Source organism: Mercenaria mercenaria, chromosome 8 (genome assembly GCF_021730395.1).
Source record: "Mercenaria mercenaria strain notata chromosome 8, MADL_Memer_1, whole genome shotgun sequence".
NCBI lineage: Eukaryota > Metazoa > Mollusca > Bivalvia > Venerida > Veneridae > Mercenaria > Mercenaria mercenaria.
The window spans coordinates 47,549,215-47,565,623 of NC_069368.1; the positions used below are offsets into that span (position 1 = coordinate 47,549,215).

A 16,409-nucleotide genomic window follows, 5' to 3' on the forward strand; every position below is an offset into this window, starting at 1 on the left:
TGAAATTTTGAAAAATCGGGGTCTTATAAAGTTCTGTCTCCTTTAAGAAGTGTTCTACTTATCTAACACATAGTGATCCTTAAAAAAACCCAGACAAAACGCTCAACCTTGAAAGTAGCACGCTTTACATTTCCGTCTGATAATGTGTCTGTACTTAAAAAACTCAAATTAAAGAACCATTCGATGGGCATCTAGTTGTCTAGAGCATCAATAGAAACGTTAAGTCTAATAGGTCCTAAGACTTTTAGATGATTTTTAAGTCTGGGAATAAGTGCTCCTAATGTTATCCTTAAACAGAAAGATCTCTCCATTCCATTAGTATATTCCCCACTAAACATCAATAGATTCCATTACGTCGTTTGGATTAATCTATATTAACATCCTCGACCTATACTGTAACATAAAAGAGGACGAACTATACCGACACTGTTCTGAGGTAGAAAAATGGCCGAGATTAATTTATATACTTGTCCTAGACTCAGTTATTGCTTTATAAGGGATGCGAAGAGAGATTTATTTACGGATCAAACTTTGTTATATGATGACATGTAACAGATAATACGAAATGTCCATACTATTTCATCGAATAACTGTAATATAGGCATTTGTTTAAGTTGCCTTTTGTTCATACAACCTTGTCGAAAATGGCATTTTTTTCGCAAAATTTCATACGGGGTAGACCACTTATAGACTTATCAACAGAACTATATTGCGATATATTTATGGCCGTAATTTCTTTACATTATAGTTGTTGCGTCTGAATTGTACAAACAAATATAAAGACCTGTTAAAAACTGTTTATATTAGAATTTAAAGAAACAAGGTTTGTACCTTCTGAAAGATGAAATTTTCTGAATTTAGTGTATATAATAAATTGATGTTCTCTAATAAAACAATATAAAATTAAACCGTTTATTTAGCAGTACTATGTCAACATATCATCACTTAATACGAGTAAAATCTATACATGTTATTGCTGATTTACGTTTTCAAGAACTTTCCTTACATCTTTTATATTACAAGATATTATAAGAAATTGAAACTTTATCAGTTATAAGTATGTACTTAAAACCATATACATTATAACTCCAAAAGTATACATAGTGTATCATGTTAAACGTACTATTTTGTTTAATCGTTGTACTTAAACATTTGATTTCTTTTTTAGATAAACAAGTAATAGCAATCACAAGAGTTTATTTGCAAACCTGTAAGTGTATAGTTGTAACTGATCTTTTTGACATACAATTTTTTTGCACTAATGTTGTAGAAATAAATTTGCGGTAATCAAACAGCTGTCACTGCCCTTCTTTTAAATGTAACACGTGTCTATAACCTGTCTTAGAAATGACATAGCTTATAACTATACCGGGTTTCCGATAAAAAGGTACAGCAAAACAACCTAATCTAAACAATTAAGTGTTTTAAAAGAACACACAAGTTCATAACTGGATTTATATAATAAATTGCACATTTAAAACTTTAGGATGTCGATCATGTCGTTGTAAATAACGAGTTTTTATGCTGCTTCGGTAGTGCAGTCTGCAAAAAAGTTCTTGTGAAATTTTCATTGAGATCAAACTAACGGCTAGCTGCTAAGCTTACGACCAATATCCGGAGTAGAGGTAGTATCAACTGCTAACGCCCGCGTGACAACTAACCTGTGCATGGTAATTCAAGTTATAAATGTTCTTCTACAAGCGTGCTGATGAACAAAATAGAGTTTAACGATGTAAAAGGGTGGTTTAATTGTGAGGTATCATTGTTTAGCATCATAGTTAAAAGACTTCTTTGAACAATTTGATTACTTTCTATACTACAGTTTTGTTGCAGATTCTGGTCTGTGAATTTTCTACAGTAAATATGTATTTTTGAATTATCCAATTTGATTTAACAAATACTTTTATGCTAAATATTAGTTAGCAATGTAATGCACGCTATGAAAGTATAATATAATGATACACAGGTGCGACGTATCTTTGGAACATGGTGGGGGTAAGAGTGAGGTTGGGTGCGCACCATAAACCGGTTTAAGCTCCCCAGTGGTTTTTTTGCCACTGACCGTTCCAAGGCGGTGCCCCACTGTGTTCCTTTATTTGTTAGTTTTGTCCTGTGTGTGTGTGTGTGAGTCTGTGTGCGCGCGCGCGTGTGTGTGTGTGAGTGTTGTGCACGTCAACGTGCAGTGGGTTTCGTTTTGTGGAGGCAGCGTTTTGGTACGTGACATTCCCTGTTTGATATCTGTCTTTGCTTTTTATTTATACTTTCTGTGGGCCTACAGAGGTATTGGGGGAAGCGCTTTGTTGTTACCTTTATGTGTATGTACGTTCTGTTTTTATTCTATACTCAAATCCCGAAAAAAGAATATTAAGCATTGAGCGCAATTGAAACATAATTATTACAGGAGTAGATCATATACCCATCTGCCTTATACCTGGTTCGTTGAAAAGGATGATATGCATCCAATATAATAAATTATGTAACAGGAGCAGAGCCAGTGGTCGTCTATCCTATACCCAATTTATTTAACTGAGTGAAACAGACACCTGTAACGAGAGGTAATCCAGTAGCCTTCTTCAGGTTTCTGGCATTTTTATTGGTCAAGAGACGTTACATGCAGATCAGGTATATTTATATCGGATTAATATTTTTTCTGATATCTGATATGAATTTGGATTAAAACAAAATAAATGCCACATTGCTGCCTTAGTCGAATCATTTTGAATTATTTTAGCTCCAGCTATGGATATATTTTCATTTTTATACTCTAGGTACGTGGAAGCGAAAAGAAGAGCAATAACTCTGTAAGAGAGTTTGCAGATTCTATCAAATTCGTGGTTATAAACTAAATCATCATAAAGCAAAGGATTTAACCTATTTGTTGCACAGCAGTTTGTGAAGGATCATTTTACAATTCACCACAACTTAGCGATCTACTTGTTCTCTCCACACACATGTGAACTTCATGAAAATCACTCCGATAATACAGGTATTATTACAGTAATATTGCAAGATGACAGGTGGATATTTTAAGCCCTTCCTGAATTAATATTTTTACAGAACTTCATCTGCTAACTTACTCAGTCAATCATTTAAAAACAGAGATAAATATCTTTCCCTGTACAAGCAAACTATTGTCAAAACTAAATTTAAAACATCATATACTGTGCATACTTCACCTACTTGTTCCCTTTGATGATGTGTCGTACATTGTACAGGTTCTGAAAGTTGAAAATGCAAGAAGGAAGGTTAAGAAATTCAATTAAATGAAGGTACAAACTGAAAAATTTGATCGGATTAGAAGCAGTATATAAAGGGCTTTGTGACAGATATGGAAATTCCAAGTCTGCTATTAATTTTCTTGGTTGCATTTTATCCTTCCAAAGGATCTTTAAATAGATTTTATTGAATCTACAATTTTTAGTGAAGATTTAAAATCTGAACAGAAAGCAGTTCAGTGAAGCTGTTTATGAGTTTTCAATCTGAAAGTAGTAAAATCCTCTAAAATTCTCATGTAATGAAAGGAACCATTATTTTTTGGACGGCTCGATATCTAATTGTATATACAAGTTGGGTTGTATTTTAATAATAAAAAAAACTGAAAAAAATATACAACTGAAAGAAAAAAACGTTATGATCTGATTCTCACAACTTGTGACACTCTAGAGGCTAAAAGAGTGAAATAAATGTTGAATGTGATGACAACGAAACTAATATCTCTAGTGAAACAATATCTAAAATTCTTGAACTCACCATGCCTGAAATGACTTTGTTACATTTGAATTGCCAAAGAAAGTTTAATGGAAGATATTCTGGAAAAAGACTGATTTTCTGAAGTCTGGAGAAAAAGGCAAACAAACTCAAAAATAATTTATATGGGGCCTTTATATAGACATAATTAATATACCACATCCATACTGTATTTACACATTCAGTTTTCATATGGTACGGTTTCTGTGAAAAGGAGAAATGTACCATTATTTAATGCTTAAGGGAAATGCAAACGCAGGGATTGTTCGTTCACTTTTGCTTTACATATGGGAAAAGTGAAACATGATGTAACTGAGTATAACAGCTTGAAAGTCGTCGTATGACCTATAATTGTGTCGGTGAAACATTAAATAGAAAAATAGGAAACTCTACAGGCCATTCAACACGACAAAAATAAAAATGTTGCAGACTCGGTATCGACGGTAGTGAAATGCATGCTACTTTCCATGCCCTCTAGTCCCTGGTTGAGCAGAACAACATTTTAGGTACAAATACAAAGAAAACAACAATTTATGACGTCCGCAGATGTGTCATACGGCGGTGCACACGAAAGCTTCAACGATACACTTGAAAAAGAAGCTATGCACCCAAAGAACATAAACAAAACATTGACCTACACACCTGTTTCATGTTCTTTGCACATTGTCTCATCGCCATCTACCAATATGCCAAGTTTAGTCAGCATCTTGAATGGTTATTTAGTTATGCTCTGGAGAAAAATCATGACGAACGCACATGCCATCACATATGTCCGTTTTTCCAAAACGAGTGTAGGAAAAACGGGTATATAAAAGGCAAATCGTAAGAACAAAAACACGTACTCGTCGTTTTTGCATAAGACAATTCATTTGTTGGGTTTAACGCCGTACCGACACAATTATAGGTCATATCGCAACTTTCTAGCTTTGATGTTGGAGGAAGACGCCAATTGCCCCTCCGTGCATAATTTCATCACCAGCGGGTACCTGGGTAGAACCACCGATCTTCCGAAAGCAAGCTGGATGGCTTCCTCACATAAAAAATCAACGCCCCGAGTGAGGCTCGAACCAACATCGATGAGGGGCAAGTGATTTGAAGTCAGCGATCTTATTACTCGGCCACGAAGGTCCCTTTGCATAAGACAGAAAATGAAGAGAAAAGCTTAAACGGTCCGAGAAGAACGGACCATATGACAGGTGTCAAAAGAACTCGAGTTCCGTTTGGATTTAAAAGACCTGTTGCCTCAGACACAGATGGAGGTGTAGCGTCCAACTAAAAATGTTGAATACATGTACATTTTGTACTAACATGCGGTGTGTCTAAAATCAGTTAAGTTATAACCTCTTCTTATAGAACGTTGTGCAATTAATCCCCCACCCAAAAATACAGTTGGAAAATGACCAAAACCCAAAATCTGACGAAATTTGTAAATCATATCCCAAAAGTAAGCAACGTTTTTTCTGTGCACTGTTCCAAAACTGATTATTAAAGTCAACATAGATTTAAGACGGAAACTGTACAAAAACGTTTGTTGTATTTAAAGTACAACTCACGACACAAATGGAAACCGCATTAGGTAATTGTATATTTCAATATTTCGTGACAAAATCAGTGTCAAATTGGAGATGTTATGCTTGATTTAATACTACTAACAGATAGAAAGCATTCAATGAACATATAATGTACCGCTTTTCCAAATGCGTACTTTAAACGAATTTGTATATAGGAGAATATATTGGACATTCGTACTTTTAACGAATTTGTATATAGGAGAATATATTGAACAATTTTTCGTTTGCCAAGTCTGACATACTGGCCCAGATACAGGGGGAAGAAAACTGCATAATGAATCATTATTATTTACATAAAGGGGAAATTGGAAATTGACAGCCACATACTAGCATTCAATCAAGTGAACACAAGCCTAATAACAACATAGCATTGCATTATGCAATGACAGCGGCTTACGTAAACATGATTTATCACATGATTATCTCTAAAATACGGAAACATTCAGGAGCAGACGACACACTGTGACAATATAATATATTACGTTTTCGAAAAGTAGTATTACTTTCTTTCGGTTAAAAAAAATCCCATAGAAATTTGTTTTAATCGGGATCAGTGTCTACACGTAACAAGGTCATAACATGAGTGCCATATATGAAAGCCTCAAAGATGGATGTTCTTGCATCGTTGATCATTTGGATTGCTACTATACCTTGAGACATTCCACTGTGTTGCAAGCCTGCCGAACACATGCAAAGGCTTTTAAAGTGTTCTTGGAGGTCAGAAATCAACATTGATCTTTTCCTTGCCAGTCTGTAAAATATAATGTAAGCTAATGTGTCATATGTCATATGGACCCATGTAAAACAATTGTTTGTGTATTTTCTTCAGGTTTACTTCCCTTTAATATAATATTTAATTCATTTGTTTGACAGTCAATTCACAGGACAACATTATTGATAATGTTTGATCAAGGTCATTTAAAGTCATTTAGATGAAAATTTGTAAGCAAAACTACAAGTAGGCGAAGTGGTCGGGAAAACAAAATGAGTGACTGTTTCCATAACTACTCAGCATGTTCATAGAAATATGCATGTTTTGGGGATTTCTTATTGTGACACCTAAAGAGACTGACTTGTTTGTTTTGGGTTTAAAGCCGTTTTCAACAACATTTCAGTTATGTTAACCTTATGCGCAAGACATCTTACCATGGCCAATGTGCCATGCTAATTTCCAAATGCTAAAATGTCGAGCGCGCGTGATAAGATGTGCGCTCGAGATAAGATGTGGTGCGCATGAGGTAAGATGTCGTGCACTTGAGATAAGATGTCGGGCACACGAGATAAGATGTCGTGCGCACGAGATTAGATGTCGTGCGCACGAGATAAGAAGTCGTGCGCACGAGATAAGATGTGGTGCGCATGAGATAATTTAATCTTAAAAGACAAAAATGCATGTCCTAAATAAACCACCGTATTAAAGACATGAATGACAAAAATTGTTTATTATTAAAACCTTAAATATCTCAGATACATAACTTCAAAATTGATGCGAAGTTAAAATAAATGTTATCAACTCTCATGACTGATTATTCCTTTACCCGCTGTGTAGGCAGACGAAGTATACATACAGATATCAAAACAAACTATAAATGTTACTGGAGTGAGTGTTATCCATAATCATTAGTTTACTGATAACATATGTAGTGAAACAGGCATCATAGGTTGGATGTTACTTCAAACAGTCGAGATAAATGAATGTAAGTACTTAATTAACTGTTCTTAATGTAAGAAGAAAATATGTCTAAAATAAGCAACAGACATTCAAAAAAGATTGGAGAAGACCCTAACTTAATTACAATAGATGTTGCTAAACCAAAGGTTCATATTGGACTATTTGGATCGGTAGCTTTTTGTATGGGTTCTATGATTGGTTCAGGGATATTTATATCACCGACTGGAGCGCTTCAAAACACTGGATCTATAGGTATGATATTTTTACATTTGTAGTAACACACAACCTTTTCCATTGATTTTTATTTTCCGATAGTATTAGTGGTAAATTAGATGATGAATCACAAGAAGGCATTGATTGTGTATATTCGTACATGCTCGTTTAAATATTTTGATAAACGTTAAGCTGGATTTCTTTTACTCGAGAAGTGATTATCCAGACGTCATGTGGCAATTTGACGTCATAATTGGCGGCATAATGCTCTCTTACTGGTCCGTGCGTCAACAGTTGTTTACCGGAGCTTGACCCGATCAAATGCAGCCATATTTTAGTAGTTTTTATCTTTAAATTTAAATAGCTATTACCAAATTATCAAAGACAAACACAATATAAGTTGTTACGAAAAATAGAGAAAATGAATATAGCTTAACAGGGTATTAACAGGGTATTTTTAGCTTATTTTTATAAAAGATAAGGTTTTTTTTGGACAATGAATTGTTGGGCTTTTTTCTATAATAAGTAGGTCTATTATTTCAAATTCAGTTTCTCTCAAGAAACGGGTTTATCTGTCAAACATGTCAATAAGTCAGTGCCACAGGGATTTATAATTTCAGTTTTATTTACGGAAAGAAACTGATATACCCAGACTTAACTCGTAATAAACAGGAAGTTTGGCGATATACTAAAGTAATATTGCAAGTGCTGTCTAGCATTTCTTCTACATATAAACGTATTTTTGTATGTAAAACGGAGAGAGAATAGGGATAGAAAAGAGATAGCTAAGGTTACTACGAAATAAAATAATGTCAGTTATGTTTGGTTAAAATACTGTTTAATGAACTTGTACTGTGAAAATTAATTAATGTTGAAACTTTGAGATTTGTGTTCCTGCGTTATGCCACAAAAAAATGCACAAGTGTCTGTTGTAACATTGCTATGAATAAGCTCCCTAAGACAGAAACGATATAACTATTTTAACTTAACAGTAATGTTAACAAATGTTTCGGCTCGTAATGTTTAACCAAAAAATAGTCATGTTCAGTCTTTTTCATTTTCATTTCAGGCATGAGCATTGTCATATGGGGATTTTGTGGTGTATTATCTCTCTTGTTTGGTTTGGTGTATGGTGAGCTCGGAACTCGATTGCCGCACTCGGGTGGAGACTTCAACTACATAAATAAAGGGCTTGGACCAATGCCAGCTTTTCTTGTAGCCTGGACTGTACCTTTGTTCATTAGCACGGCAGGAATGGCTGTTTTAGCACTAGTATTCGCAGACTATTTGTTGGCATTTCTTTTTCAGTCGTGTACACCGCCAGTTTTGCTGACAAAAGCTATAGCGGCGGCTATGATTGTAACATTAGGCGTTGTCAATGCGTGGAGCGCAAGACTGGGGGCTTACACGCAGGTGTTTTGCACTGTTGTTAAAGTTACTGCACTTTTTCTTATATCAATAGGAGGAGTTGTGTTTCTTTGTCAGGGACAAGTTGAACACTTCAAGAACAGCTTCGAAGGTTCGGCAACGAATTTGACGTCATATACACTTGCCATATACAGTTGCATGTTTGCATATGGGGGATTTTCTCGTGTAGGAGATATAGCTGAAGAATTAATAAATCCGAAAAGAAACATACCAAAAGCCGTTATAATATCTGTCATAGCGGTCACAATCATCTACGTCACAACCAATATTTCATTTTTTGCACTGCTTCCAAAAGCAGAATTTCTTTCGTCAAGTGCCGTAGCTTATGATTGGGCTTTAAAAGGAATTAGGCCAGTAGCGTTTTTTATACCTATCAGTGTTCTATTGTCTGTCTACGGTGCTAGTAATGGCATCAGCTTTGGAACAAGTCGAATACTGTTTTCTGTAGCACGTGCTGGACAGTATCCGGAAGTGATGTCATTTTTACATGTGAAATCATCAGTTCCTGTCGTTTCTGTTATCATTATACATGTGATTAGTTTAGTGATGCTCATTCCAGGAAACATTGGAACACTCATAAATTTTCTCAGCTTTCTCTCGTTTATACTGATGATGCTTACGTCCATTTCTCTCTTGAAGATACGGTATCTACAAAGAAATGAAAAAACGAATAATGACGATTTTAGAACACCAATTCTGATACCAATCTTATCTGGTTTTCTTTGCTTGTTTTTGGTAGTAACACCATTTGTTTCCACTCCACAAATAGAATTTCTGTACAGCTTGGCCATTGTGGTAGCAGGTGTGGCCATATATATCCCTTTCATTCAATTCGGAATAAAAATTCCTGGAACAGACGCGCTAACAAAATTATTTCAGCTTGTTTGTAATATTTGTCCACCGGAGAAAATTTCATGAATCTATACCCCTTGCTACCATTATGTAAGACATGGAAAAACTACATATAATCGGTCACTGTTCGACCTATATGTGGAAAAAATCTAAATAGAAAATAATATAAGCGTTTGTTTATGTCATACAATAATTGATAGATTATTGATCTTGAAAAGAAATAAAATTATGTGATTTGAATGCCTAGAATGAATAATAACATAGATTTTACTTCAAACCATTTTGTAGAATTTTAAATAATCAGAGTATCAAATTTAAAGAGAAGTAATAATATCAAGTTCTAAATCTTCTACATATTCCGCCGAGTAATTTTAATATTTTTGAAAGTCTGTTGTAGGTTTTTTACAGTTTGAAATGGAAATAAGTTCACGTGCGCTAGAAATTAAAAGAAACCTTCAATGGAAATGCAAATATTCTTGCAACACTTAACAAATTCCAAGTACCATCTAAATGTCCTCATATGACTGTAAACTATCATTATTAAATAGACAAAGGTAATGCATAAACGTATATTTTAACATATTTGAACAATCATGATTGGCGACTACCGAATAGCCCTTAACATGAAACTGAGGATATGTTTAAATATTTTAAGTTTCTGTATGTTATAATAATCTTGCAACAATATTATTTTTGTAGTGAGAATAAGGCCTAAATGACAAAAAGCTTCGAGATATTTATATAGCCCAAGATAGGTCACGTGTCAGCTTCAACAAAGCTCTCCGCCAAGCGTTTGTGATGGACACCGATATATTGTTGTTATATCTCTGGCATTGGCAATATTTATGTGTCTGTTACACAGCAGATAATAACACTACATCACCCCTGAGCAGACTTGTATCACTGTCCATTTCTGAGAGTCGTATAATTACCATACATCACTGTATTATCAGTGTAAACTATTACAACAATATGGCATGAGGCAAACTAACAACAATTTTCTTGTTTCTACAAGAGGGGACGTTCATTGGTCTCCAAATATGGAGCGGGTAACAGTACATGATAATGTTCAAATATTAATTAAAATGTTTCTTATAAAATCAAAACGTTGCTGTCTATTTCATATTTTATCAGAATTGTAATAGTAAACACTTAAACGCAATGTCTGATATAAAGGTAATAAGTTCATTTCAATCTCGTTTTACAGTAAAAAATTATATTCAAATATTAAACACAATGTATTTAGTGTTTAGTTTCGATTAGATCAGAATAATAAAATTTTTACATCGTCAAATAAAAAGAAAGAGCTGCTGTAAAACTGCCTCATAGTCAAACTTTCGATATTTGACCATAGATGCATAACAAAACTGTTAAAATATTAAAGGTATAATATTATTAGTTACACTGCTTGTTGGTGACAGTACACGGGATATACGCTGTCGAGGAATGAGGCGAGAGCGAAGCTCGAGCCTAATATGGATTCTCGAGACAGCGTATATCCCGTATCCTGTCACCAACAAGCTGTGTAACTATTTTATCTTGCCGAGTACCCTGTACTTACATGCAATAATCTAGTATTTTGTAAATTATCAAAGGTACTTACAGTGCAGACTGGAGTCCTGCAATCATTTGTCAGGTCACTATGTTTTGTTAATAGTTGATTTACACCAGCCATAAAATGCAAAATGATCTGTATTTTGATTAAATCACAAAACACAAAAGCTCATTTACACAGGTTATGAACTGGTTTAGATCAGAACCTTTCTGTTCCATCCTTGCGAAAATCACCAGATTTCACGATGTCACAAATGTCTTGAAACTTCGGCTTTCATTCTGTTTCCTGTTAAATCATTTATCTTACGTAGATTAAATGATCCTACAACAAACTGCTGAGTAACAAATATGTCAATTCCTTTGTTTTACGATGATTTAACTTGAAACAAGATTTCACAACGTGCGTGTCTCTCATACGTACAGAGTCATTCCGCTTTTAACGCCAACTTATGTCAAACTTCACGAGCCTAAACTAAGTGGAATGAATGAAAACGGCAAGAAAACACTAAAATTACTCTCGGAAACGATACAACCGCTGGAGCTAATTATTAATCTGACTTGATTCAATTACCGTTACTTCAGCGATGCGGCAGCCATTTTGTTTTAATCAAAATTCATATCTGAAATGTACTAGCAGGATATGGAATATATCTTGTCTCCACGTGACGTCTATTGACCAATAGAAATGTAAGAAACTTGTAGGAGGCAAGATAAAATCACATTACGTGTTTGAAATTATTAACAAAAATTTAACGTAATTTAAAACATAAAATAAATAAGTTTATATGTATTCTTGCATAAAACTACTGTTCTTGTCAGTTTTCGAGTGTTTTAACAGAAGTGATTCACGTGCAGCAGCTTAAACACCTTTTCATTTATGCGCGTTCCGTGGCAAATCATAAACGTATAACCAAAACGGATAATTCAAACGGAAATTCATGTTAACGCGAAAAAAACAATCTGGACATACCAGCACATCAGAGAAATGTAATGACGTTGAGGGACAATTTATTTATTTGTTAGTTTTTAATGTGTTTTATGCTAGAATAGCGTTAGCGCGTTTTCATTTTGTGTTGTAACATCTTCGGAATCATTCGGGATACGTTGGTACCCTCGCCCTACCGTGCTTGGGCACCAACCAATCATTCGTGATTCTGAAGATGCTATAACACGAAACAACATGCGTAATACCTACATTAACCTGATATACAACTGTATATGTATAACTTAACACTGTATTAATATGTGCTACCACTATAAAGCTGGAAGTGTATGTAGCTATACATAAACATTAAATTTATACATTTAGTAACTATTCGTTGAGGATTTTCTATATTTGAAATAAATATTTACAGAAAACAATATTTTAGTGAAGATGGGCATTGCAGATCTATATCTTTAAATGTTTCTTTTTTTCTGTTGGTCCTACTATGTGTATACTGATGATTTATATTTGCAGGAGTTCGAGATAAGTCCTGAAATAACTATCAACTTCATAGCTACTTGACAGATGAGATCCTTTTGACATCATGTCTCATAAGTGATAAAATACCAGTTGTCAGTATAATCACGCGTTACTTGTGGAATGTCCTAGTTTGGACAGTAACTCACAATCGGTGCAAATGCATGTTTGTACATCTACTATATTATAAGACTAGATAAAATTCTAATGAAAGACGAAATCTTGTCAAAATTAAATGACAAAGCATTAAAATAACGATGAAAAAGAATTTAGGTCGATTAAAATAAACTTTGCTTAACCAAATGTTCATATAGGACTAACTGGAACAGGGGCTTTTGGTATGGGTTCAATGAATGGCTCAGGAGTATTTATATCACCAATTGCAACGCTTCAGAACGCTGGATCTGTATGTATAGTATATATTGAAGAACGTTTTAAATACACACACACTTTTCTATATTTTCTATGTCATTAACATTGGCTAATGTGGGGTTTTGTATGTCGAGGCTGTTTTCCTGGAACTTGGCTATTCTTCCTTGATCCTTGTTATTGTTTAATCAAAATGTTAATATTGTAATGATGAGACTGTAAACGGGTGTAAGTTTGTTTCATTTCAGTGCGACTCTTGTGTACAACACCATGCTGCTTCAGGCATGGCAGGAATAAATAAAAGATTACAGATTTCAAAGGTGGTTAGTTTATACTAAATTGTTTTGAAAGCTTCAAGCTTATTGGGAACCACTCTCGAGTCAGCTTTCTGGAAAAAAACAGGACTGGTGTTATATGAAAGGTCATGATCGTGACTCGAGTGGGGCTCGAACCCACAACACCTAGATTGAGCGGCCAACACCTTATCCACTAGACCACCGCTCCAGGTGGTTCTAGCAACCTACTACTTAATACCTCAGTCACACATACGGCGCGGATAGCTACGTCTAACCACGGATAGAAACGTAGTAATCCGTATCGATCCGTACCTGAGCCGTATCTTAACGTAGTAAACCGTATCAATCCGTACCAGTCCGTACGGCTCAGGTACGGATCGATACGGATTACTACGTTTCTGTCCGTAGCTAACCGTAGCTATCTTCGCCGTATGTGTGACTGTGGTATAACTCAGAATTCGACAAACTAGAGGTATTTAGATTCTTGTTTTTTTTAATATGAAGAAAATTTACATTTGGATGTTTTCTACTGAATCATTTTGAAATTCATTCATTACTCAGAACTTTCAAAGTCAAAGCTCAGAATGATTTGAAGGGAAATGGCGTATAAAGAAATGTTTAAAACAGACATAACAAAATTACAGTTGGTTCTAGAAATTAATAAAAGTGAATATTATTATACTATAAGGTCAACGTTTTTAATCAATGTTTTTAATGAAAGTTTTTAACACACAGACCTATATATTTTAATGAAAAGACATTTCATGACATATTCTGATGTCTGAAATACACTCAAATTAAATATCTACAGCATACAATGATCACTTCCTCCTATTTATTGCGTTTTTTTCCTTGATAACAAGGAAGATTTTCTCTAGACGAAATAAATACGACATTAATAAATGTCTATTGACGTAATAAGATGTTTTAATAGCAATAAAGGGTGTTGTACAAATCTGTATTTGATGGTCTATTACACTGAAATTAACTAGAGAAATAGATAAGTAACCAAACAGTGTTAAGTACGAATAGGGTAATCGATATATAATTCAGTCTGACCTAAAGTAGTTAGAAGGATACCATGTCACTATATGGCTTCTTATAGATATAACATATACATGTAGTTAACTAGTTGCTCACTTCTTACCATACTTAGTATCGATTTGTTTTTATTCATATCCTAAAGTCTATCCCGATTATTTTTGCATAAGCGTAAGACTAACAAATGAGCCGTTCCATGGGAAAACCAACATAGTGCATCCGCGCAGACTGGTCAGGATCCATGCTGTTCGCTTTCAAAGCCTATTGCAATTAGAGAAACTGTTAGCGAACAGCATGGATCCTGACCAGACTGCGTGGATTTTAACCTTGAACAATTTTACTGATGAAATAAAACTTCTTAATATTCTATAATCATATTGATTATTTCGTTATCGCAATTCAAAACATAATGTTTACTTTATTTAGAGCATCGTAGAAAATTCACTGGGTCAAGTTTGATTTTAACTGTCCTTGCTGCCAAACCATAGTAGTGTTGTTTTAGCATAGCTTTGCCCTATAAATAATATAAAAACTATTATATTTTTTAACGATTTGAATTCACATTATAATTGAAGTTTGAAATATACCTATTAAATACCTTTGCCTACATTTATTCAAATCGTTGAAATATCCCGATATCAGGCTATCAACAAGAAATTATTTTGAAAAAAAAAAGAGATGCACTGTTTAATATGTTCGTATCAAAGGTGGTTAAATACAAAATTTCATGAAAAAACAATGCAGCTTTTATTTGTAATAGGGGTCTTACACTTTGTAATAGACTTTTTCGTTCTTGAAAAACTTCTCTTTAAGTGAAAAATGCCATTAAGCATAAGTAGCTTAAAAGTAATTTCCTACCTACAAGATGTATTAGATATGAACAGTCAGTCTAAACGGCCAACAAAGTAAATTAACATTACCATTTCCTCATCAACAATAAATGTTGATATATGATACTTAAGATATACATTAGAAGATCTAGACGTGGTACATAGACATATTTATTTTAATAAATGAACATTTTTTATGACAAACACAGACTATTGTATTACATTCAAATAAAATATCACGATATATAGATGAAAAGCGATACTCTTCCAATACAATTTACAAATCCTGACATGAATTGTCCTAATCATTGCCATTTTATTTCTTGTATCGAGGAAGCGTCTCCCTAGAGAAGAAGAATACGACTTAATATAGATGCATTGACGTAATAAAATATAAGATTAGCAATAACTGATTCACAAAACTGCACCCTTTAGACTATAATATTAGAATTAAAAGTCAGTTTTGCAATGTAAGCGGTTGTTTGTGCCACTGACACTATCTTAATACATTTTGCTTGTTCAGCAGAAATCAGTCTGACCTAAAGAAATGTAAATTCTACTACAGGGTCCGTGTGGTTAAGGTCGCTGACTTTGAATCACTTGCCCCTCACCAATGTGATGAAGATATTCAGCTTGCTTGTGGAAGTTCTGTGGTATTGCCCAGGTACCCGCTCACCTGGGGCCATCCTCTACCATAAAAAGCTGGAAAGTCGTGATCGACCTATAATTGTGTGGGTGTGACGTTAAACCCAACAAAAACAAAAACAGATGTCTATTGTACAAGTTTGTTAAAATGCAATTGTGTAAAACGGTGACTTGTTTTGTATAATGTAGTTAAATTGATACTGTGTCAGTCACACTATGACTTCCGTTGTATCATGTAGTAAAACAAATTTTTTAAAATGATAGTATATCACACTGTAACTTTTATTGTAACATATACATGTATTATCTAGCTATTTACCAAATTTTCTGTCATTTGTCAATTCCTTCGTGACTTCTATTGTAAAATGTAGTTAAATTGATACTGTGAATGACTTCCGTTGTATTATGTAGTACAATTATTTTTTTCACACTATGACTTCCGTTGTATCATGTAGTTAAATGAAATTTTTAAAATGATAGTATCTAGCTATTTACCAAATTTTCTGTCATTTGCCAATTCATTTCTCTGTGTTATAGTTAAATTATCACGATGTCTTTCCTTTGTTTAACAGATATTATTACACCTAAATCGCCCAATTTTCTGTCATTAATTCTTTGTATTACAGTTAATTTTCTTAATGATAAGTTACCAGTTTAGGGCCTAAGAAAGCTATATTAGTAGTAGAAAAACGAATTGGAATCAGAGAGAAAGATTGGAATTATGAGCAA

At 34.1% G+C, this 16,409-nt stretch overlaps 1 protein-coding gene across 1 annotated transcript; it reads left to right on the forward strand.

Moving 5' to 3' along the window:
• Positions 1 to 6,974: 6,974 nt before the first annotated feature.
• On the forward strand, positions 6,975 to 12,186 carry LOC123565751 (b(0,+)-type amino acid transporter 1-like). Its single transcript, XM_045359542.2, has 2 exons — positions 6,975 to 7,242; positions 8,273 to 12,186. Exons 1-2 carry the CDS (start codon positions 7,056 to 7,058, stop codon positions 9,547 to 9,549), a joined length of 1,464 nt encoding a protein of 487 aa, XP_045215477.2. The 5' UTR covers positions 6,975 to 7,055; the 3' UTR covers positions 9,550 to 12,186.
• The last annotated feature ends 4,223 nt before the right edge of the window (positions 12,187 to 16,409 follow it).

Excerpts from the sequence above, each read along its gene's own strand:
- LOC123565751 (XM_045359542.2), top strand. The coding sequence starts at position 7,056 with ATGTCTAAAATAAGCAACAGACATTCAAAAAAGATTGGAGAAGACCCT. Across the intron at positions 7,243-8,272 it reads TCAAAACACTGGATCTATAG|GCATGAGCATTGTCATATGG; the intron begins GTATGATATTTT and ends TTTTCATTTCAG.